Below are 24,871 nucleotides of genomic sequence, written 5' to 3' on the forward strand. Positions count from 1 at the left end.
AGCAGCAGGAGAAAGGGAGCCATGCTAACACTAAATGGTGTCAACTCAGGAGGGCCAAGGACATCGGGCAAACTTGGTTCTGGTCCTGGTTCTGCCGCTTCTCTGACTGACACTTTGGCTGCAGTTTCCTCGTCTATCCCAGGAAGATGCTTGATTAAGTCAGCATGTCTATGGGACGTTAGTCATATGAGAAGGTCCACTAAAGAGAATTGTGTAGTGAAATGATTTCAGAAATGCTGTCACAGATCCCCCTTTAGAAGATTCACATCTTCTATTAGCCTATTAAATAAATTCTGCAGAAAAGAAACTCATTCAGTTTCATTTCACCCACCCTTCCCAAGCATATTTAGCCATGGAAACTTTCTTCATCTATCATTCTTTAAGAAATGGCACTTTGCGAAGCACTGGGGCAAGGCCAGAAGGGAAGATCTCTACAGGTGGGGCTTTCTCAACCAAGAAATTAGAGTAAAATTAGCTATCATTTCATGAGTTTCCAAGTGACAGGCGCTTGACATATGTTTTTTCATTTTATTTTTATAATCTTCCCAACAACCTTAGAAAGTAGATAGCACAAGCTCTGTTCTCCAAATAAGGCCTCTGAAGCTTTAGAGACACTAAAGTCACTTTCTTGGAAATACACTGTTAATGAAGGGCAAAATCAGGGTTTGAACTCAGGTGCATTTGGCTCTCTGGTTTGACATAACCAACACATGGTAGACATGGCTTCCACCTACTGTATTGTAGGAAGATTGTGGGATTCCTGGTCAGAGAATCTACCTCAGCCTGATTCCACCCTCACTAGAAGCATCACCCTGAGTGCATCAGTTCACCTCTCGGAGCTAGGTTTCCTGATATACACGATGGAGAAATAAGAGTCCGTATCCATCAGGGAGTTTTAATACCAAATAAGACAAATAAATAATGTAGAAACATTACTGTATAAATGTGTATATGATTATATTAAATGTGTATAAGATTATAATTAAATTAATTATATCTGCCAAAGATATAAATTACTAGTACTAATACTAATGCCCTAGATTAATCAATCATTGACTACCTAGAAGGCAGGGAGTTAGGCATTTTACACACACTATCTCACATCATCTTTACTTACCACTTTCCCATTTTACAGATGAGAAAACTGAAGCTGGATCACAAAGCTAATAGGAATGATAGAATCATATCATTGAATTGTTATAATACCTCTTTCAGATAAGTAGTATCCTCAGATTACCAGTGAGGAAACAGAAGCACAGAGAGCTAATAAATATCAGAATGAGAGTTTGAACCCGGGTTCTTCTTAAGCTAAATCCCATCTTCTTTCCTTTATACCACAATAAGATTAACCAAGTGTTTTAGTCTGTTCGGGCTGCTATAGCAAAATACCATAGATGGGGTGGTATACCATACATACAACAGAAATGTATTTCTCCTACAGTTCTGGAGGCTGGGAAGTCCAAGATCAATGCACCAGCATCAGACTTGGTGTCTGATGAGAGCCCACTTCCTGGTTTATGGACGGTCATCTTCTAGCTCTAACTTTCCACTGCAAAAGAGGGCAAGTTTTTTGGACACTGATGGGCACTAATCCAATTCAAGAGGGCTCCACCCTTATGACCTAATCACCTTCCAAACTCCTCACCTCCAAATACCATCACACTGGGGATTAGATTTCAACATATGAATTTGGGGCGGGGGCACAAACATTCAGTCTAGGGCACAAAGCAAGCAAAACAGACACTGTTTCATACATTTGGACTCCACGGCAAAGCTTTGTTATGGTTTATGTTGATTTCTCCATCTCTGTAAGCTCTTTCCTCTTGCTGTCTACCAAGTCAGACCCACTTATAGCAGCGGCTCATTGCTTCATGGTTCTCACTGTACAAAAGGTCACATTATGCTTCACATGGAGATGGTGATGGAATTGTGTGTCTCACTTTCATTCACTTATTCACTCAATGAGTATGCAGCACCTACTATGTGCCAAGCCCCACTCGTACTGGCTGAAAAGCCTATCACTCTCCTCTCACCAGACTCACAGTACCTGACCCTTCTCTCAACATCCATTACCCCTGTGCTGTTCTCCTTTTATATCATTTATCCTTCTTTTTTATTTTAACGTTCACAAAGTACTTTATTTCCCTTAACAGATTCTGAGCTCCTTAAGCGTGGCTTTTCTCGATATCTCCATTATTAGAGAGATATATATTTATATATGCACACACACTATAAATTTTGAATAAATCAATGAGTGAATAAATGTCCACTTGGCCAAAAGAATTAACAAATGGCTTCTGCACAATTTTCTGTAAAATTCTAGGTTACTAAGATTAATTTTTTTTAATTTAAACAAAAGGCTATTAGTTCAGCAACTTTATAATTAAAATAATACATTCCAATTATTTTATCACAAATAGGAAAATTCTTCTAAGAATCCACAAAATCTTAAAGTCCATATTGGAACCCACAGAATATTAATACCACCTTCTCTCTCACCATTTCAGTGTTATTCCCAGGCTGTTTATGGGCTTTCTCAAAGCTGTTTCAGTGGGAGGGCTAAGGATTTACCACAAAAGTATAAAACAGGGGCTTTGATCTCTAGTCCAAAAAACAGAGATCATAGAATTGGAAATAAAACACACTGTTTTAATGACTTATAAAAATTGGGGGTAATATTGAGACAACCCTCAACTGAAAATTAAAGGCAGGAGTTATAGTATATGGGAGAAAAGAAGCTAAAAGCATGAAATCACAAAATCGAAGGGGCTTGACCTTCCAGTTTTGCATAGGACAATACTTACAGTGGGAAGTGATTGGTCCAAAGTCCCTATCTGGCTAGCCACTGATTCAGGACAGGAGCCTGTGTTTCTGGTTTCAAAGCGCTTTTATGAAAGAAGTGAGGTTTCACGCTACAGAAAGTTCAGGCTGAAAATCACACTTGACATCCACTTCCTCAGAATCTGCATGCTTGAGAAAAAGCTTAGGAAATTTCTGTTTTAAAGCAATTCTGTGTTTATTTGAGTACAGCTAACATTAGGCTTATGTAACTAATATTTGTCAGGGCCGCCCACATGCTTTTGAGATATAAATACTACTCCTTCCACTAAACTGTCAGCATCTCTATAATTTTTTAAGTGCGGGAGAGCAAAGCAGTACATTCTTATCTAACAGCATCTTCACAATTATAGATCTGGGCTATAGTTTTCAGAGTGTTCTTTTCTGCAACAAGGAAAGGGGAAAAAACAGCATAGAGGTTCAGAGCTGGAATTTTAAGTTTAAATAGTTAACTGCAATTGGTTCGGATTTTCTCCCTCCTGTGTAAAAGTTGGCATAAAGGCAGTCGTTTTATGAACAAGGCTTATACTGCAAGTCTAGAGTAAAAAATTTGCACCAAAGTTTTCTTAGTTGTGACCATTGCAAACTACATCTCTTCCTCCTTCTCCTCTGCCACATTATTCTAGAACACTTCTAAGTAAAATGCAAAAGGATATCCAATAGGACTCCTGCATCTTCTTTGGGGTCATATGTAGCACTTTCTGTTTGACGCTAGCGTTTTTTCTAGCTATGTGTTATTACTAAAGATAGTGGTGAGGAGCGGCAGAGGAAGAGAGAGAAGTGGTTAGGAGGACACTTCCCAAGAAGGCAAAATAACAATAAAGATAATGATGCCCTGCTGTGAAGAAAATGGGAAAAAGTTGTAATATATTAGAGGGATATTTCCAACCCAAGAGTAAGAGCCACACTTCACTTAGTTGGAGGCACATGAGAACCCAGTGCTCTTTTGGGATGAAGGAAGGGGGTGTGAGCGGCTGGGACATCCCTGTGATACAGTATGGAGGAAGCCGAGGGTTAAAATGCCCCTTGGGGATGAATGTCCCCCCAGCTCCTGCCTAACGGAGATGATTAATTCTACATCACACTCAATTTGTGAAAAGAGCTCTTGAAAAAAGTTAGGACAGTTTGCTTGTGCAAACTGTCAAAATGATGAATGGAAATAGGTGTGTACAAACCAGGGGTGGGGAGGGGGCAGATTGCTGACATAAATGTATTGGCCTCCACATTTTAGTTCCCTAATATCACAGCCGTGCAGTCAGACCCGAGAGGACGGCCAACTGGATGATTTGGTTCATTTTCTTAACTGCATATGTAATCTTCAGATGATAATAAAATAGATTCTAGAAAAACTGAGATAACCTAATTTCTTCATAAATGGTCTTCCTTCATCAGCTCAATAATACATAACCGTGATAATGAGTATTTATAGTGTGTCCCGCGCAAAATGGCCTTTGGGTTCTTAACCTAATATAATAAACAGATAATTCAAATAAAAAGACAGCATGGGCCAGTGGGAACAAGGCAAAGAGGCCAAGAAAGGCAAAAATCCATACTCTCCTTAAATATATTAATAAAACAAAGGAGGGCCTGCTCTCTTTTCTAATGAATGAAAAATGCATTTAGTTTAATTTGTTTTGAGGAATTATTTACTTTCACTTTCCCTCACCCTGCTGCTCTGGCTACTCCTGGAACTGATCATCTCTGGTAGCCGCTGAGAGTGTCCTGATAAATTGAACCAGGGAACATGAGGCCAGCTTGCATCTCCAGGAGACTCACGTGCTTCTCACCTTTCACTAGACAGCCTCAAAAGACTCCAGTCCCCCAGGAGGTCTCCCCATTGCCCTGTGGGGAAATGACCAGTATTAATATTTTTAATATCTTGGTTTATTAACCACACAAGCCGTACATGACTACAGGGTCCTTGTAAAAGAGTCAAATAAAATACTCAGTCAAAAATCTCAATCAGAACAGACTTGTGGTTGCTGGGGGTGGGGTGGGGGGCGGTGGCGAGGGATGGACTGGGAGTTTGGGGTTGGTAGATGCAAATTATTACATTTAGAATGGATAAACAAGGTCCTACTGTAGAGCACAGGGAACTGTATTCAATATCCTGAGATAAACCATAATGGAAAAGAATCTGAAAAAGAATGTATATATATGTATGTACAACTGAGTGACTTTGCTGTACAGCAGAAATGAGCACAACTTTGTAAATCAACTATACTTCAATTAAAAAAAAAAAAGAATGTGGAAGCATGGCATTACAGAGAGCAAAGTGCACTGTTCTGGGGACCCTTGCAATGAAAGACATCAAGACTTCATTTAGCTGTGTTTTTTTTTAAACCTCATTTCTGTTTAGAAATAAATTGATTTAGCAGTTTGAAAAAAAAATTCCCTTTATTCACCTCCCTTCCCAAATTAACCACCGCCACCACTTGGCCCTCCAGGGTTCTCACCTGAAACGGTTGAGCACATCTTATTCCATTCCTTTCCTGCACTTTTGTGTACACATACGCACCTACACACATATGCAAGGTGTTATTTTATTTTTACATAAATAGGGATATGGGGATGCGGAAGGAGGGAGAGAAAGAAAGGTGTGCAGTTTGTGTTTTTGTTTTTCATTCTAACATGGCCTGGCGCTCCTTCAAGTGTCACTGCCTATTTATTGACTTTATTTTATTTAGTGCCTTCAGTGAATTCTGTAGTATGACTATCTCACAATTGATTTTATCATTCTTTTATTAATGAACATTCCAGTTGTCCAACAACTATAATTTGAGCAAACTGAGGCACAATAAACTTAAGGCCCCAGTCAAAGGGCAAAGCAGCAGCATAGCCATGAAATAGTTAACATTAAGGATAATGGCTTTAAACAATAGTCTTAAGGACTAAAAGTGATTGACAAAGGCTGGTCTTAGTATTACAATGGATAATGGGAAAAATAGTTTTATAATTTTATTTCTTTAAAACCAGATGTGGAAGCCATGTTAGGGAAGCTTCTCAAAACTAGTTGCTTCAAAATCTGTTTGCTATTGTCTTCACCCACGATGACCTTCGTAACAGCAACCACAAAATAAAAACCAGGACAATAATAGTTACCATTTATTGAGGAGGTATTATGTTTTCTAAATATCAGTCTCAGTCTTTATCTTTTCAAAGAGAAAAGTTCTCTTTTTAGAAAATATTCATGAGTCCCTCCATGGAAAGTCACCATCACCCTCCCTGATTGAAGCTTCTATCAGTTCTGTTACATTGTATAGGGAGCGTGGAATCTTAGCTCAGGCTACTATAACAAAATACCAAGGCTGAGTGGCTTAAAACAACAAACCTTTCTCATAGGTCTGGAGGCTGGAAGTCTGAAATCAGGGTGCCAGGATGATTGTGTTCTGGAGAGGACTCTTCCTGACTTGCAGATGGCTACCTTCTTGCTGTGTCTTCACATGACGAGAGAGGGAGCTCTGGTCTCTTCCTCTTCCTATAAGGGCACTAATCCCATCATGGGGGCCCACCCTCATGACCTCATCTAAATCTAACCATCTCTTAAAGGCCCCATTTCCAAATCATCACATTGGCGGTTAAGATTTCAACACACAAATTTAGGGGGGATGCATTCATACCATAACAGTGGGGAACATAGGATGCTGCCCAGGAGGAGGCAAGGTCACAGTGCAATCCCACTGGCCTCCTAGAGGGAGCTGTTGTTCAAGGTCAAGGTCAACCCTGGCACCCAACATGGATCTTAGAGTACCTTTCACTAGTGAATGGGTTCCTCTTTCAGAACTACATCTTTATGACCAATGCTGAGGTTTCGAGACTGGTGCTAGAGATTTTGGTTTCACCTCCTGTCAATAACCACCGTCTCTATAGTTCAGGAGTGATGGTGGACACAGACCCCCAAGTAAGGCAAGTGTCCCTCTTTGCTCTCTAATATAAACATGTGGCATTCATTCTGTAAGCTCCTCCAGATGACAGTGAGGTAGTAGCAATATCTCAGCTAACATCTCAGAGCACTTACTGCATCTTTAGACTTTGAGCTAAATGCTTCCATGAAACCTATCCTTTCATCTTCAAAATAATCTCATGGATTATTGTTCTGTGTTTTTGTTTTTGTTCTGGGTTTTTTTTGCCATTTCAATGTGTGATAATCTAGACTCAAATTACATAACCTGCTCGCAGTTACACAGCTTGAAGGTGGTGAAGCCAGGAGACTAGGACAGGTTGCAGGACTCCATGCTCACAATGGTTAACTACTATGTTATATTACACCTTCAACCTGCACCCTCATGTGCAATTTCCTTCCTTAGAAAGGAAAAAGCCCCTTGGGTGCTCTCGGCGATAGATAGATAGATAGATAGATAGATAGGTAATTTTTGTCCCCATTCCACCCTCAGGAAATTGATTTTGGGTCTAAAGAAATGCAGGTTGTATTTGAGGATGTGTCCCCTGCTGTGTTTGTGGGTACCTATCCAGGCCATGGCACGGGAATGTCTGATGGAAGAGTCTGGTGCTCTGGTAGTAAAATAGATAAGTAGCTTTTCTTATTTCATTTCCTGGAATTGTTTATCCAAAAATAGCACGGGGACATTTCCTACTGGGCCCAGATGACCTGGTCCACACTCTCTTAAAGAGAAGCCCAGGCTGTGGGAAAGGTGGGGATGAGCTGGAGCTGAGACCCAGGCCCCCCCTGAGATTGGCTCTGGCTGAGTTTATCTCGTGGTTCGTGCTAGGAACGATGTGGCAGCGAAGGCCTGTGATAGGCCACATGCATACAGAACTCCCTAACCCCATAACAACGTCCTGGAGCGGTGCCCTGCAACATCTGGGGATCCATTAGATCTACAAAAATGTGTGGGCTGAGTCCTGTAAAAGAAAACTTCATTACTACAGAAGTTCAGAACTTTCATCATTTTACTGAGGATGACTTTCTGTGTAACAAAACCTTTTAAAGTTACCTGAGGTATTTTAGGCCTCTGTTATCTACTATAGATTTCTGAAAGCCATGCTTTATACAGGTAACCGATTTTAGGGTGGTTTTATTTTTGGAGACTGAGGCGGGGCGAGAGTTGGGAAGCACAGATCACAGACGTGTAGCCTATTGTTTGGGACGTTTGTTCTACCATTGACCAGACCCTTCCTACTGGAGGAAACACAGAGGTGGGAAGCCTCTGTCCCTTCATAGTGAGCGTCCCTCACTATTAGAAAGATGAAAGGGAGTCAAAGTAAATGTGCTTTTTCCTCTCTTCAAAGTCCATTTTCTTCTCTTTCTGCCCGAGGCACTTCACCAGAGCCCATTCAGTGCCCCTCCATTGCCTCTTGCACCAAAGCTGCCCAGTGTCACCTGTGAGTCAGTTACAGAGGGAAAAACACACAAAGCCATTACAAGGAAGCAGAACGTATAAAAGGCTTGGCGAACCCTCAGAACACTGACACACAGCTAAGCCACAGGAAAGTAAGGACAGGAATGATTTCTGTTTGAAAGAATAAGGGTCAGTAAGTGGAGGAAAGCTAAGATGTGACTGTTTTTCAAGTAAGGGTGATTGGGACTGGATTTGAAATTGACATGTTTAAAAAAAACGATTTTTTGGTTTGTTGTTTCAGATGAATGTATTTTTAGCATGTTTCTTAAAGAGTGAAAATAATAGAAAATAAGTCAATGTTGTTTGTTTTATACCAAATGCACCGTTAATATTCTATCAAACAAGCTACTAGGGGCAGGAACGAGGGGAGGAGCATAGGTGAGAAGGGCATTAAATTCAGTTAGTTGGTTTTGATTTCTACAGGGAGCAAAGCGAGTTAGAGGCAGGGCTGAGGTTTTGAAAGTAATTTAAATGAGGCACTATACAAGGTGGAAAGAAAGAGGATAGCAGTATTCATCACCTACACAGCATATAAAATCAGCCTCTGGCCTCCATTCTTCCTTCCTTCCCCTCCCCCTCCCCGATTCACCGCCCAGTCTATAAAAATGCTGCCAGAATGGTCGGGCCCAGGATCCTTCCTCAGATGACGTCATTCCCCTGCTGGGCACCCTGCAGTGTCTCCCCACCTCACTCAGAGTAAAAGTCAGGACGGCCTCACAGCCCCCATCTGCACCTCTCCGCCTTCCCCTCAGACCTCACCTCTCGCTGCCCACCCCCCACCCCACGCTCCACTCCACCAGCTCCTGGCTCCCCTCTGACAGCTCCCACCCCGGGCCTCTCCTCTAACCATTCAACTCTCTCCACGTCTTGGCTTCAATGTCCTCTTTCCTTGTCCATTTGACTTAATATTGCAGGACTTTCCAGCCTGCCTTTTTTTTTTTTTTTTTTCAGAGTACCAATCACCCTCTGACATAGTCTATATTTTAGTTGTTAGTTTATCATCTTTCTTCTCCCTCTAAAATGCAGACGCCATGAAGACAGGGAATTTTTGTCTCCTTTGTTTGCTCTTCTAGCTCCAGAGCTGAAAACAGTCTTAACATGGAGTGAGGATTCAGAATGTTCAGTACATTCAATTCAATTCTTTGAATCAACAAGGATGAACACGATTGTCAGGAGGGCCCCACTGACTCAGTTTTACAGCTGAGAAGAAGCTCCTTTTGGGGTAGGGGAGCTAAAATACCTGGGGATTATTAGTAGTCCTGAGATTAATATTCCAAGAACCCTTCCAAGCAGCAACTGTCCAACAAATATGTAGGCTCTAAGCTTTTGTTCTTCTTGAGTATTAATTTCATAAATTCCTGCACAAACCTGGAGAGAATAGGCAAGATACTTAGCCTGGAAACACGTTCTGTGATTTCTTTTTCCTCATGAATATGATCTGTTAATTAAATCTCGCCTGTAAATTTCATTATATGATGATGGTGAGCTTGCAGCCTGGCGGGGGAGGGGAGGGTGAGAACACTGGCTATTGGAGACGATATTTCCTGGTGGAGATCAAGGCCGGCCCCCTCCTCTATCCTGTTAATCAGCATCTCTCTTGGGAGGGGGTGCAGGAAAGAGCAGTGGGCAGTAGGGGGTAGGAGTGTGAGAAAAAGAGGAGAATTAATAGACCTATCTCCCGTGGTTTCTTCTAGATACAATTATCTGAAACTCAAAGCACAAAATCTAAGCCTTTATTTTAGCAAAGCCAAACTACTTCTCATCACATGCCATTTGCTAAACACAGAGAGTTTAAAAAAAAAAAAAAAGAAAGAAAAGAAAAAAAGAAATGTTCCTCAATGTAATTTCATTATAGCAGTTGACACACAACCTCTGCCACCACCCACCAGCTTCCTTGGACACTGATATGTCTGGCTGATGGGAAACTTCTGGCCTGTGTGGCTTGATTCTGCAATTACCATAATCTCCACCCTCCGGAGGGCATGGCTGGTGAAGTGGATTAGTGAACAAGCCTTTGGGTCTCTGGAGAAGGTTCAAATCCAGAGCTTAGGTCATAAGTGAAGATGAAGGGCGTTGGTCTAACAGTTTATCCCCCTTTGGGAAGAGTGAAAGGCACAGCTAGTTATGATTATTAACCTCATTCAGAAGAAACACAGCCAGGAATGGGGTAAATTGATCCTCATCCAGTGAAACTGGCAACAGCCCACAGGCTCCTGACTCTGAATTCATTCTGGGCCCTTTCAAACACAATGTGAATTTTTTCAAAAGAAATCACAGTGTGACTAGTTGTTCTCTGGCAGAGGGAAGCGTGTTATTTTGCAGAAGTGCCCATTTGGGCTCAAATAATTTAGTGGAGATAAAGTAGTCTGCGATTATCAGCACATTATGAAAAGAGGGACAGATCTGTTTTCTTGCCTTCTCTCTTAACAGGTGTACTTCTACTGGATCTGCCGAGATCCAGGAGCCTTTGAGTGGTTTGCCGATCTCTTACTCTCGCTGGAAACAAGGATGAGTGAGCAAGGGAAAACTCACTTCCTGAGTTATCATATATTTCTTACTGGCTGGGATGAAAATCAGGTATAGATAAGACTTTGAGAATGAGCAATATTATCTAACTTGTGTCATGATAGAGCAAAGAGAAGAGGAATAATTTCAATAATGAGCTACATGGTTATCTAGCAGCATGGAAGTATTGTTTTTATGTTCTTTAAAAGAAAAAGAGAATAAAATAAAAACAGATAAGAAAGAGCTATTCAATTGTAGCAATAAAAGCTACAGTTGGGCTTCCCTGGTGGCGCAGTGGTTGAGAGTCCGCCTGCCGATGCAGGGGACACGGGTTCGTGCCCCGGTCCGGGAAGATCCCACATGCCATGGAGCGGCTGGGCCTGTGAGCCATGGCCGCTGAGCCTGCGCGTCTGGAGCCTGTGCTCCGCAACGGGAGAGGCCACAGCAGTGAGAGGCCTGCGTACCGCAAAAAAAAAAAAAAAAAAAAAAAAAAGCTACAGTTAATTTGCTGAGGAATAGAAAAGAAGATTGGAAAGAGAGGTTGGTTAAAGGGAGAAAACCCCAAGTTTGGAAATCCAAGAGAAATTATGTCATTAAAAGTTGCATTTGGGGCTTCCCTGGTGGCGCAGTGGTTGAGAATCCGCCTGCCAATGCAGGGGACACGTGTTTGAGCCCTGGTCCGGGAAGATCCCACGTGCCACGGAGCAATTAAGCCTGTGTGCCACAGCTACTGAGCCTGTGCTCTAGAGCCTGTGAGCCACAACTACTGAGCTTGTGTGCCACAGCTACTGAGTCCGCATGCCTAGAGCCCGTGCTCTGCAACAAGAGAAGCCACCGCAATGAGAAGCCCGCGCACTGCAATGAAGAGTAGCCCCCGCTCACTGCAACTGAGAAAGCCCACACCCTGCAACGAAAACCCAATGCAGCCAAAAATAAAAAATAAATAGAATAAATAAATTTTTTTTAAAAGCTGCATTTGAAATTTAGTAACATCAAGCAAACATTATGGATTGGCTATATTGTCTCGTTGAGCTCCGAATTGGTTCTAATTCTATGTTTTGAGCTGTTCAGAGTTAAACAGAAAAAACTGACAGGTGTTGACATTCAGCATTTTGTATTGTAAACCATGTGAGTTCCTACAGAAAATAATTATTATGAATACATGATTTATCTAGAGATTTATTTTTCTTAAGGCATTCTTAGAAATTGTGTGCACGTATGTTTATTCACCTAAGATCAAAATGATCTTCTGTTGGGGCAGGCGTTCTGCTGTGTCCATTAATATGTATTAATGACATATTAAGGTTGAGTTTACCAAAAATAATGCATATCAAAATATTGCACTATGGTACTATTTCAGTGTTGATGGTATTGAATGATAACTATTACATTTCCAATCTTTTTTAACTCCTCAAATATGGAAGCTAACAATGAAGTGATTACTAGGTTATGACATTTATGTCCTAATCAGCACTTCTGTGACAGCTACTATAGATATTTAAGGAAAGTGTGTTTGAACCAGAGATTTGCATTAGTTACTAAATTTACAAATGAATGCACTCCTGAGAGCCTCTCTCTCTCTCTCTCTCTCTCTCTCTCTCTCTCTCTCTCACACACACACACACACAAATTGGCCCTATAGAACATCACTGTAATTTGACTCTGTGCTTCTGCAAATGAATAAGACTTGCTTGAAATTCAGTAGCTAAACAATTTTTTAGGGTCTTATTTGCAGTCGGCCTTACATATTTATTCCTCTGGGATACTCTGAAATAGAGGTTTCCTGGGAATTAGGCTTGAAACATCTTCATGAATTAAATAGTGTTAATTATATTTTCCAAACAAATACTTTTTTCATATTCAATGGGATTTTTGACTAATGATCCACTTGGTGAAGTACAAACAAGCCTTTGTCTTCTGCTTTCTGGTCCTGTGCTGGCTCTTCTGCTTCTAAAGTGAATCGATCCTGAGTGTCCACTTAAGCAACCCCAGTCACTTGGAAGTTGCAAGACCGAGGCTCTGTTTGATTTTGTGACAACACAGCTCTACCCCATCCCATCCCTGCCACTTCCAAAAGTACGCTGTTAAGAGATAGTTTTCTTCTGAATACGAGCAAATTAAAATAGACATGTTCTTAAATTTTTGCCATGACATGTTGGAAATTCTTGAGATGCTTAAATTTCAGGACAAAATAATTGGTACATGCTGTCAGTCAGGAATCAAGAGGCTGTTTTAGAAACAGCCAATTGCTAAACTGAATTCAACAACCTCAAAGTGGCAGAATGACAAGAACAGAAGGGACAGATGGAAAAGGGCAAATTATTATTATTATGAAGGGCAAATCAACAGGGTTTGGAGAATTAATTGAACACTGGGCTGAGAAATATGGAGCAAACATAATTCCAAATGTTTGAACATCAGTGATTGGTAGCTGGAAGGTACCATGGGCGGAAGTGGGAAAAACTCTTTTTTCTACTGAATAATGCCCAAACTTCTTAGCAGATATTTCCAGGCCCCTCCTGACCTGACGGCAAAACCCACTTGTTCTATAGAATTCCCATCATTTTCCCCTGGCACCAGAGCCACCAAACAATACATGTTCTCCAATCACACCAAGGACTTTCTTAATTCCATCTCCCCTCATCCTGTTTCCTTTCCCTGACATGTCACTCAGTGCCCTCTGTCCCACCTGCTGCACTACTGCATGGAATCATCCTTTCAAGACCAGTCCCCACTAAGGCCTTGCCCAGTTCTCTTAGGCAAAATTACTTGGGGCTTCACCAGAGTAACATGCTTACTTCTCCAGAGCACTTCGCTTCTGTCTCTGGTAAAGAAGGGTGGTGGTCTGAATCAGGGCATAGAAATTGTGCACATGGTCTGCCTCTCCCTCCAATGACCAGTGCCTCACAGAGCAGAGACCTTCTGTCTGTCTTCTTTGTTCCATTCGATTCATAGCACTCTGCCTGCCTATGGAAATCACTTAACAGTTGTACGTGGAAGTAACTTGAAGTCACAAATTATTTGGAAAGTGAGATGATTCATTTTTAGCTATGATGGTCAATTTGAAAGAACAGAAAGAATTCTCCATAACAATATGTTTGGGGAGTTTGAGATGCAGAATTCTACTCAAGCAGGAAGAGGAAGGCTTGGGAGAGAAAGTTTGAATTCATCTTTGTAGATTATGCTAATTGGATTGTGAAAATGGAAGCTCTTTGGGGAGTAGTGGTCTGAAAGAGATGCAGAGAGCTGAGTTAGAGACTGAGAAGGCAGCTACATATCAAGACAGGAGAATATGATAAGAAAATAACAACTACTGTTTCTTTCTTGAATCAGAGAGAAATAGAAGAACTAGGATTTTGTAATGCAAATAGAATCAAGAAGAAGCAATGTTCAACCACATGGTGGAGAAGCCAAGGAAAATCTAATGAGTTGGTCATTAGATTTGGCACTTAGTCAAAAGGGAGTCAACTGTCTCTGCCTTCTTATTCTGCCCACTGCTGGAACCAGCTTCCTCTAGAGCACCAATCCATCCTACTGTTAAGCAAAAGCCTACAACAAATGCAACACTGCCATTCTAATCCGGAGGCCGATACAACTCTGACCCTGAGTTCCAGTTCTGATAATGCGGCTTCCGCCAGTTTTCAAGGCTCTGTCCTCAACTACCACCTCCGTTCTTATCCCTGAACTCTTGTCTCATATTTCGTGCTTTGAAAAACTTGCCTAAGAAGGGGGTCCTGCCCCACTCTTGCCAGTTTTCCCTCTCTTGCCTGGAGTCCTCTTCCCAAATTCAGTTCCTGTAGTAGCCCTGCTACCTAGGCTCAGACTTGCCTGGTGCCAACTTCCTGCAGCCTGGATATCTGAGACTCCACCAAAGTCTGCCACCATCTACTGCCTGTTAGGGTGCAGCCTGCCTACCCCTGGCTGCTTTCCTAGACTGATGTGAAGGCCAGCCGGGGAAGCCAGTCTTGCAGCAGGATCGTGGGGTAAGAGTTGGGCCCAGCAGGGTTGTTACCCATACTGCTCAGAGGATGTAAGCAAATGAAGCACCAAAGGGTAAAAACCCATGAGCTCAAGAGCTGTGGCGGGATCTGAGCAGAGCAGACACATATCCCAGGAGGTAAGAAGCAAGAATCCTTCTTACCTACCAGAGTTCAGCGTGGGCTGAAACAAATCATAGCAACTTAAAATATCATCACTAGGCATGGCTATTCCCCAGACTCTTATTTATCGACCACTTGATGCCTGGGTGCTTTCGTGTAATTTGAAGGCAAGCCGTTGGCCACAGAGCTCCAGCTATGCCCCTTGCTAGTTCTGGCCACCTCTCTGCCTGCCAGACTCAACATCCTCCCAGCACTTGAACCTGGACACAGACCGTTTCACTCCAGTAGGCAGATCTCACCATAAAATCCAGCTTCACCCTGGGCTTTTTCTATCACTTTAATCTGTCAGGGCCCTTCTCACATCCCCAGGATTTATTGTGAAGTGAATGGGGACAGAGCTAGAGATTACTTTTTGAGAAATTGGGCAGAAAAAAAAAAAAGGAAGTAGCTTAGTGCTTGCTTTCCTTTACCCCTTTTTACCGTATTACTCTCATCCTTTCAAGAAAAATCTTCTTTCCAGGCTCACGTTTCTGCACATCAACCACATAGAAAGCACTTTGTTTCAATAGTGCCCAAGGTAGACTACAAAGAATTTCCTATAAAAAGTTGTGTATTAAATCTGCAAATGAGCATAATTACTTCATCCTTCATTTATTAGAGGTTCCTTTTCTTTTCCCTCTAAATGTCATCTGATACCACAATTTTTACTTTAGGCCTTTCACATAGCTTTACACTGGGATGAAAATACTGACGTGATTACGGGATTAAGGCAGAAAACCTTCTATGGAAGACCGAACTGGAATCACGAGTTCCGGCAGGTAGCCTACAGTCACCCCAGGTAAGGCAGCTCTCTCTCCTCTGCCTGTTGGGAGCCTCCGTGGAGAGACAATGCCTCCATTGCTGCTGGAATGGAAAGCTCTCGGGCACCAACTGGTTAATCTGCAGCAGTGGGCATCTTGTTTAGAGATAAAACATCCACCTTAGAAAAGGTGGTCATGGGATGTTTCAGGAACTACAAACCTCTGCTTAAGCAGATTACAACATCTGACAATTATCAATTCCATTGAAATTTTTCACACTTAAACCCAATCGAAGATGGTATTTCTTTAATTTTATTGAAGTAGAGTTGATTTACAATGTTGTTAGTTTTTGCTGTACAGCAAAGTGTCTCAGTTATACATATATATATTCTTTTTTATATTCTTTTCCATTATGGTTTATTTTCCATTATGGTTTATTACAGGATATTGAACATAGTTCCCTGTGCTGTACAGTAGGACCTTGTTGTTTATCCATCCTACGTATAGGAGTTTGCATCTACTCATCCCAAATTCCCAGTCCTTCCGTTCCCCACCCTCCCTCCCCCTTGACAACCACACATCTGTTCTCTATGTCTGTAAGTCTGTTTCTGTTTCATAGATATGTTCATCTGTGTTGTATTTTAGATTCCACGTATAAGTGATATCATATGGTATTTGTCTTTCTCTTTCTGACTTACTTCGCTTAGTATGATCATCTCCAGGTCCAGAAGATGGTATTTCTTTTTCTTTTTTTTTTTAATTAATTAATTTATTTTTGGCTGTGTTGGGTCTTCATTGTTGCACACGGGCTTTCTCTAGTTGCGGGTACTCGGGGCTACTGTTCGTTGCAGTGCACGGGCTTCTTATTGCAGTGGCTTCTCTTGTTGTGGAGCACAGGCTCTAGGCACGCGGGCTCAGTAGTTGTGGCTTGTGGGCTCTAGAGCACAGGCTCAGTAGCTGTGGCACACAGGCTTAGTTGCTCCATAGCATGTGAGATCTTCCCGGACCAGCAATCAAACCCATGTCCCCTGCACAGGCAGGTGGATTCTTAACCACTCTGCCACCAGGGAAGCCCAAGATGTTATTTCTTAAACTCCCTATGCCTTCAAGAAATCTTGGGTGAACACAGTTGACCTCTAATTACTCAACTGGAGAACTCACTTATGCCAGACTGTAAACTGTATCTAGCATATCTAGCAAAGCAGACAAAACTACTCTACAACCAAGCAGGGATTTGGGGTGGTAGTAGGTACCCAGGAACTGGAGTCCTAGTGCCTGGGTATAAATCCTACCTCTGCCATTACCACCAATTTACCATGAACAGGTTATTTAACCTGGCACTGACTTAGTCCCCGTCTCCGTAAACTGCAAATAATAAAACTGTTTACCTCCTAGGCTTCTGTGAGGATTAAATGTGAGAATACTTATAAAGAGCCTAAAACAGTGCTTTGAGTTCAGTAAATGTTAGCTGCTATCATTAATATTATTATTTTAATTATTACTATTATGACCATTATATGTAGAGGAAGAAGAGCATTTGCTCTGGGACTATAAGGCAGGAGTGAAGGCTGATTCTAGAAGATTCTAGAAGATACTGGCTATGTGACCTTAGACAAGGCCTCATTATAAAACATGAATGATTCTATGCATCCACAGTGTTATTTTCATATCTTAAAGGTGCATAGTATGTTGAAGAGCTTCGTAAAGGGCCAAGCACTAATATAAATAGTTGTTGTTACTATATATCGCCTAAATCAGTCTTTGTTTTGAACCCAATCATCTAAAAATCTTGAAAGTAGCCTGTCCTAATATGGTCTTTGTTTAAAGAATAGTTTCCACATTTGAGGAAAGTCCTGGAGGGAGCAAGGGAGTGTGCCACATGAACAACTGGGAAAGAGCAAAAGGGCAGCACGTGCCAAGGCCCTGAGGCAGGATACACTGTTCCTGGCATGATCCAAGAGACCAGTGAGGTTGCGGAACACAGCGGCTGAATGAAAGAGTAGCAGGAGAAGGCATTTAGGAGAGACAACTAGGGAATAGTACAGGTCATTTTATTTGGATTTTACTCTGAGAGGGGAAGCTACTTGAAGGATTGAGCAGAAGAGTGAAATAATCCATCCATTTTATGTTTAATTGGATCCCTCTGGCTGCTATAAGAGATGAGATTGTAAGGGGCCTTGGACGGAAATGGAGAGGCCAGTGAGGAGGTGGCCTGGATAGGGGGGGCCACAGTGGAGGTACTGAGAAGCCTTTGGATTCTGGATATTTTTTGAAGGTAGAGCCAGCATGGCTTGCTAATGGGTTGGATAGGAAACATGGCCCAAGCTAGAATGGAGTTCCCAACAGCCGAGATGAGGACAGCTGTAAGGAGTGGTTGGCAGGCATGGGATGTCAGGAGTCCAGTTTCTCAACATGTTTAGCTTTAAGTTGCCTGTTATACATCCAGGCAGGGATGTTGAGTAGGCAGATGAATATGAGTCAGGAGTTCACGGGAGAAGTTCAGATTGGAGATACATGCTTGGAAGGTGTGAGCATATAAATTGTGTTTGGGGCCATGAAACTAGATGAGATGGAGAAAGACGCAAATATGGATTGATGAGAGCTCCAAAAACCACAGTATTTGGAGGATAGGGAATTATATTGTCTATTTGCAGGTTATGGAGTTCAATATATATTATTCATCACTATTTTATTTAATCATGTTGTTTAGGTCTTCTGTAGAACCTATTTTCTATCCATTTTATCAGTATTGAACCAGTAACAGTAAAACAAAAATCTAAGGTATTTCTGACTAATTTCTCATTTCCTGTGATTTCCCTGTTGTCTTCACATCTTTCCCCCCAGTTCTGGCATTGATGCTTTGTGGCCTTCCTTCACAGAGGTTATTGCTTCATTAAACTTTTTGTAGTTCCCTAGCACTTTTCTGCTCTCTGGAATACTTTTCTGGTGAATATTATTCCTCTTTTGGTCAAATTGGATGCTGTTTTATCCTTTTTCTTATATTCTCTTTGTGCCAGAACTATTCTACTTTTTTAAAAAAAAATTAATTGAACTGAATCTGTTAGACTTCCCTGGACCAGCTATTTGAAGGAGGTTTGGTGAGGAGGGAGGTGTGCAAGAGGGACCAGATGGCTGCCCAAGGTTCATAACCTATCCAATTCCAATGGCTTCCTTTGTGTGAATTCACTCTGACCTAAACTGTCGTGCGCTGTGAGGCCCCCAGCCAACCCTTCTGCACCCTGTGCCCAGGCAGCCTTTGGGAGAAACCCTGGACCCCAAACAGTGTTCACTGCGGACACTCTGAACCCCTGACCACACCATGCCAGTGTCAGCCCGGGGAAGAGACGGAAGGAGTGCTTGTGGGGACTTACTCCTGGTCTTGAATTGTCCTGAGAATAAAAGACTTCCAAAGGGAAAAGCCAAGAAAAGCTTAACCTTTGGCTTCAGGATTAAGGGAAGGAACGAGTGGACCAGCTGCACTACCTCTTCCTCACCTCGGGCTCAGCTTCAGATACCCTATAAGGCTGGCCAAGCCCCATGAAGGTGGCCTTGGGACTCTGCAGGCACCACTCCTGACACCCAGCTGCTTCATTTCACCTCTTGCCTTGACTCTTGCTGACATTTGGTCTAGAATCCAATTCTCGCCCTCCATCCGTCCAAATGTGGTGCTTTGAACCCATCCCGGCTTCTGGAGCCTCAGAATCCAGTTCCTCTGTGCTCCTTACTCAACACCCAGTCCTGGCTCCTAGACTCCCAGCCTCCTCTGAGCCCTGAAAGTCACCCTTCATCTCACACCCATCCAGTACTTCTCGTCCAGAGGCAGAGACTGGATTATTATATCTGCAGTTTCCTTTAAAAATTATAGGTCGAAAACTAACAAAATGTTACAAGCTTCTATGTTACAATCACATTGGTATTTTCTCCTTTTGGAAAACAAATCTATTCATCTGATAAATGTTTTACCCTCAGTTTTCAATTATCATGGGGTGAATGTTCCCACGTTGCAGGCTTTTGACACGGACACATAGATCTTGGTTTTTAAGTTTTTATAGATGAGACTGCTCTTTGCTATGATTGTCCCTCATTGACTGCTCACATTTGTATTTGTGTTACACATGAAGTTTTCAGCCCAGTGGGAAGGCCTTTCAGATCAAACCATGTAACTACCTCCCTTCCCTCAGAAAGGTGTGAACCAGAAACACAGCATCAAGAGACCAAGAGTGGAACTGAGTTTGCACACACGCTGTCTCCAAAATTATATTGCATCATGCTGAAAAGTGAGTCTGCCTGATTTTGCAGGGAGTGATGGGTACAGAAGAGTTTGAAGGTGGGAAAACTATATAGCTCTCACTTTTCTCGTTGCCCTTGTGAGGAGTGTGTTCATTCCTTTTCAAAAGCCATAATCAAAGTGTAGTACATATATGTACCTAAAGCCCAGCTGAATCTTTCAGCACAGCTGAAAACTTGTGGAATCTCTCTCTTCCTAATGGATGACTTCATCCCTTCCAGAGTAGAAGGAGGCCCCAAGATTTGGATGTCACTGAATTAAGCCTCTATATCATACTCCCTAGCCCCAAATTCTAAAAATAGTGTAATAGGTTTAGACTCTAGAACACTGCAACTTGTTATATAGCTTCAACTTTCAATGTAACTAATATCAGACATGTGTAGGCAAAGATCAATTATCATTTTATCCATGGAATGCCGGATCCCTGGGAAGAGACAAGTCACCAGTAAAACACTTAGCGCTACTCTTCCAAAAGACCTTTTAAATGTCCTCCTTAAAATTTTGTTTTCTGCTGTGTAAAGAAGATTTATGTTTAATGAAGCTTTTAATGAAGAAATCTCAGAAAGAGAATGCCAATAGAATCTAATTTTTTAAAAAGAAAATCTAATATTGAGAAGTATTTCAATATCCTGGCCTTTGTCCAGATATAAATAAAACACACAATTCAATTATTGTTCTGCACAAAGGACAAGGTCACATTAATTTTCCTCAAGATGGTTATTAAAGAGATAAACGGTATGTTTTCCCCTGATTATGTCAAGGAGATGTTTGTTCCCTCCCAAGCCTTCTTGGCTACTCTTATAAGACAGGTCTGTCCTGTCATTAGCTCAGATCTTTTGGCAAAGATGGGCCATAAAGAATTGGTGTATTTGTTCGTGGCCTCAGAAAAGGTTCTTTGTTCTTGAGGGTCTTTGAAATAGGCTCTCAACCATTTCTACTCATCAGCATGAAGCCAAGGATTCTTAGGGCTTACTCTTTTAGAAACATTTACCTGTTCACTTAAAGCTGGACTCTGTTCTTGTTATAAGAAGAAGGAGTTGAATCAAAAGAATAAAGGGAAGAGGGGCAAAAATGTTTTTTTTACAGAACATGAAAAACAGCACCAAAAATAAAGCTTGAAGGGAAGCAGATCAAAGAGAACAGTGCACGCTATAAAGGAAGCAGAAAATTGCAATAATAACAGTAATAGAGAAACAAATTGATGGGCATCAAAATGAAAACAAATAAGGAAAGGGAAAGAAAAAATTAAAAAGAGATCAAAGACCAAGAGTAGAAAATAGGAAAGTATATTCTGTTGTTTTTATGTGCAATTAATTTTCGTAATTGTATCAGCTGTATTACAAAAACACAAGTATATTTTTAAAAGAAGATCAATAAATAGCAAGTGGATATGTAAAATGTAAGTCTTTTACTGATACGGCCAAACTCACACACATATGACAATTGTTGTGTATTGCTTAAGTTAGACAAGCACAGAAAATTACTCTAAACACAAAAACAATGGAAATTATTGTCTTAATTAAAATAAATAGGTTAATTAAATACATATAATACATACCCTGATACCTATGTCTTATTAATCTTTAGAAATGTGCATCTTATACAAAAATAGAAGTTATATTTCATTTTTTGTAGATGTTCTCAATATGTTCCCAAGCTTTTGGCAAATGTTCAGAAAATCAGGAAATCGTTTCCAAGAAGGTAGACAGAATGCAAATAAATACATCTTGATCACATCTAGCTACTTTTTTGATAAACACACATTATGCGTGTACCCAACCTTCTGGATTTGTAGATCAGTTGTTTTTAATTAATTGAATAAAATGATTCCATAAGACTTCAATCTTCGACCTTACATTTCACATAATATTTATAGTTTGCCACTTTCGACTTATCTACTAATAACTTCACCATGCCTTTTAGGCATAAAACTTTATGCAACTAATTACCATAAAAACTTTGAAGGTTTGGCCATTTTCTTCATAACTTCAGCAGAAGCGTTTCTTTTCTCTTGAAGGAAAAAATAAAGAAGAATACTACCATTTGTTAGAACAGCACAACCCAGCCCAACTGTGAAGGAGGAAGGTGCCAATTTACCATAAGATTGGGAGCTTCTAATCCATGCTGCATGAATGTATTTTAGACCACCCATTGTTTTCAGAAATGTAAAAATACCTTTATACTAAATCGAGTAAATGTGTCCATCTGGAACCACATTTGCTTGTGTGCACACCCTCCAATTCTCATTTGTACGTGCATATGTGCAAAATGTTTTCAAATGATATTTTTAAGAAATTAACATTCTGATTATAGCACACAAGTCTGCCTATCTAAAAGGATATCCTAAACATTCCTTACATGACTAAATTGTTCAGAATATTCAAAGAAATAGACTTAAGTGGAAATCCCACACAAAATAAATTATAGCTTCATAAGAAAAAGAAAGCCACCATAAACTTATGACTGGATATTATTAGCATACGTAAATATACCTTTGCACCAGAGGGCATCCAGCCCTCCAGTTATAATCAAGTGAAGATTCAACGAAAATTACTGGCACTATTCCATTTGTGGCAGGTGGGATTAGGGAGGTGGGTGAGCACAGGGTGGATTTATCACTATTCTGCAAATTTTCTTTGGTGATATTATCTGTCAAATCATTAGATATGGCAAAAATATTTGGATATTTCTGAGTGAAGTATATCAGTGTGAAGGTGTATATTTTTTAGTGTTTTATCAGAAGGGGAGGGGACAAGATTGGCAGAAACATGGCTCTACCATTCCCAGGGATCCAATACTACGAGTCAACTGCTTTCATTTCTCTCCCCTCTTTAACTGTGACATCCTCAAGGGCAGCAACTTTATCTGTGCTCCTCAGAGCCAAGCACAGTAACCAGCTTCAGCAAGTGAAGGGACCCCAAGAGGGATGAGGAAGCTAGGACAGGAGTGCTGACTCGCCAAAGAAGATGGAGTTGGTGGGAAGAGCTAGAGAAGTGCCTCAGCCGTGAGCAAAGCACCATTAGGGACGCCTGTAGCCCCTAATCAACAACTGAATAATTAGGATGCAGAAAAAGTAGTAGAGCAGGCTGCTACAAATCAGTTGGGAGATGGGTTTAAAAAAAAAAAAAGGCCAACACAATTATCATCTGTGGTTATGAAAAAGAAGGTGTTGTACAAAATATAATTATGTGTTGAATCTTTTGGAGGCATTTCTAATGAAAAACATTCTCTAGGAAAGATTAACCAGAAGTTGTGTCCATTGTCTGATACCGAGCTTGTAGCTCTTGTTGTCTCCTTTCTAAGCCTCCCTAAATCCATGGGAAGCTTCTGTTTATCGATTTTATTTGCAGAATGCACTCAGGGCATAAAGTAATTTGATTTTTTTTAAATGGGGTTTAGGGTCTGCCCCTACAGGGTTATAACTTACCAAGCATAAAAGCCAACACAGAAAAACAAACATACAATTTAAAGAGAGCAGGGCTCAAGGCAGCAGAACCTGGGAAGCCGGCAAGATGGTGGGATTATTCCCAAGCACACCCACCCTCCCGTATATCTGCTGGGCGGAAATCTCCTGGGAGGTGACATTTTGGCTGCCTTTCAGGCATGGCATAGCTGAACTGTTTTGAAAAATGCATCAAGCCCACAAAAAAAGAGCACAATAGTTATTTAGCAAATAAGGGGGGACAGGAGGATTTTCCTTATTGTTTATCAGAGCTAAAAATAATGCTGTTAATGTTAACCATCTTTGCAGCTTGTGTAAAATTTGTCTTTTTCCCATGAAAGTCAGCAGCCCAAACTGATCGATGCCGCTAATGTTGTCCCTAATCCAGTGCCTCCCGGGTGTGCAAACTCTGCAGCTTGCAGGCTGTAAACTGAAGAATAATGCCTTGTGTTTTTATACTTCTTTTAGAGAGAATCTTTTTTTTTTTCATTCTGAGCAATCGTGGATAATTAAGGAAGAATTTTTTCTTTACCAACCCCATTAGGGTTCTGTTGCAGTTGTCCGTTGCCTCATAAAAGAAAAAAATGCTGCCGCATCTGTGCCTTAACCACTTTGTGGGGCTTCTCGGCTCCACGCTTCACAGTAAGCCTTCGTGATGAGAAAGCTCCGTACTTGAAACCACAAACGCCAAGGAGGGGAAGCAAGACAAGCAAAAGAATGCCATGTGTGGGGACAGTGATGCAGGGAGAGCTAGTGAACCACCGGCCTTTCTGCCTTAGTGGAAGGCAGATGATGAATGGCCTTTGTGAGACTTTTTGGTCATTGCGTAACCATGACAGTTACATAAATACAGAAACGTGTGTACTCAGCTATGTAATGTAGTAGCCACAACTTCACAAGAGGCAGGGTGACTGTGAACTGCTGCAGACATCAGTGGTACACCTGGCAGCCAGCAATCAGAATCCTTTGAAATGGAGTCTTAAAGGCAGAGCATCAAAGAGCATCTTCACGATCTGCAAACAGTCACCATGGCTGCAAACGAAAGGGCAATCTTAGCCTGTTGGGAATGGGCCAGTGGGCAATCTCTTTGGTAACACCTACACTAATGGAAAAATATCACCACCCATAACAATGTCTTTGAATATAGATGCAAGGATGCCTCAGGGCAGCAGACTGCCCACTGGGAAGCGTTTTGCCTGACCCATGTATCATTCAAAATGTTGCAGTCCAGAGCTCAAAAAACCTAGTGCAAGAGTGCTGATTCCAGGAAATCTGTAATCACTGCTGGGTTAACAGCCCACATCGCACCTTGTGGTCAGCCTTGCGGAGCAGGCAGACATCGTGTGGGTCATAACGTAAGACAGCGGTTCCCAAGAGCTCACCGTGTGCTAAGTCTGATCTAACCCTCACGGAGGCACTAGGAGTTTGGCATAGAACTGTCCCCATGGAGAGATAAAGAAAGGGGGGCTTTTAAGAGATGAATTAATATGCCCTAAGTTTCCCAGCAACGAAGTGGTGGAACCAGTAGCACTCTTAAC

At 41.4% G+C, this 24,871-nt stretch overlaps 1 protein-coding gene across 1 annotated transcript in view; it reads left to right on the top strand.

Moving 5' to 3' along the window:
- Positions 1–24,871, top strand: part of NOX3 (NADPH oxidase 3) — a gene marked incomplete at its 3' end in the record, with an annotated part of 57,805 nt that overhangs the window by 31,185 nt on the left and 1,749 nt on the right. The window contains exons 11-12 of the mRNA XM_082855477.1: positions 10,629–10,775; positions 15,517–15,641. Of these exons, the coding sequence (XP_082711603.1) occupies positions 10,629–10,775; positions 15,517–15,641 (272 nt within the window). The remainder of the gene's footprint in view (positions 1–10,628; positions 10,776–15,516; positions 15,642–24,871) is intronic.

Source organism: Leucopleurus acutus (assembly GCF_964270905.1).
Source record: "Leucopleurus acutus genome assembly, chromosome: 15".
Taxonomy (NCBI): Eukaryota; Metazoa; Chordata; class Mammalia; order Artiodactyla; family Delphinidae; genus Leucopleurus; species Leucopleurus acutus.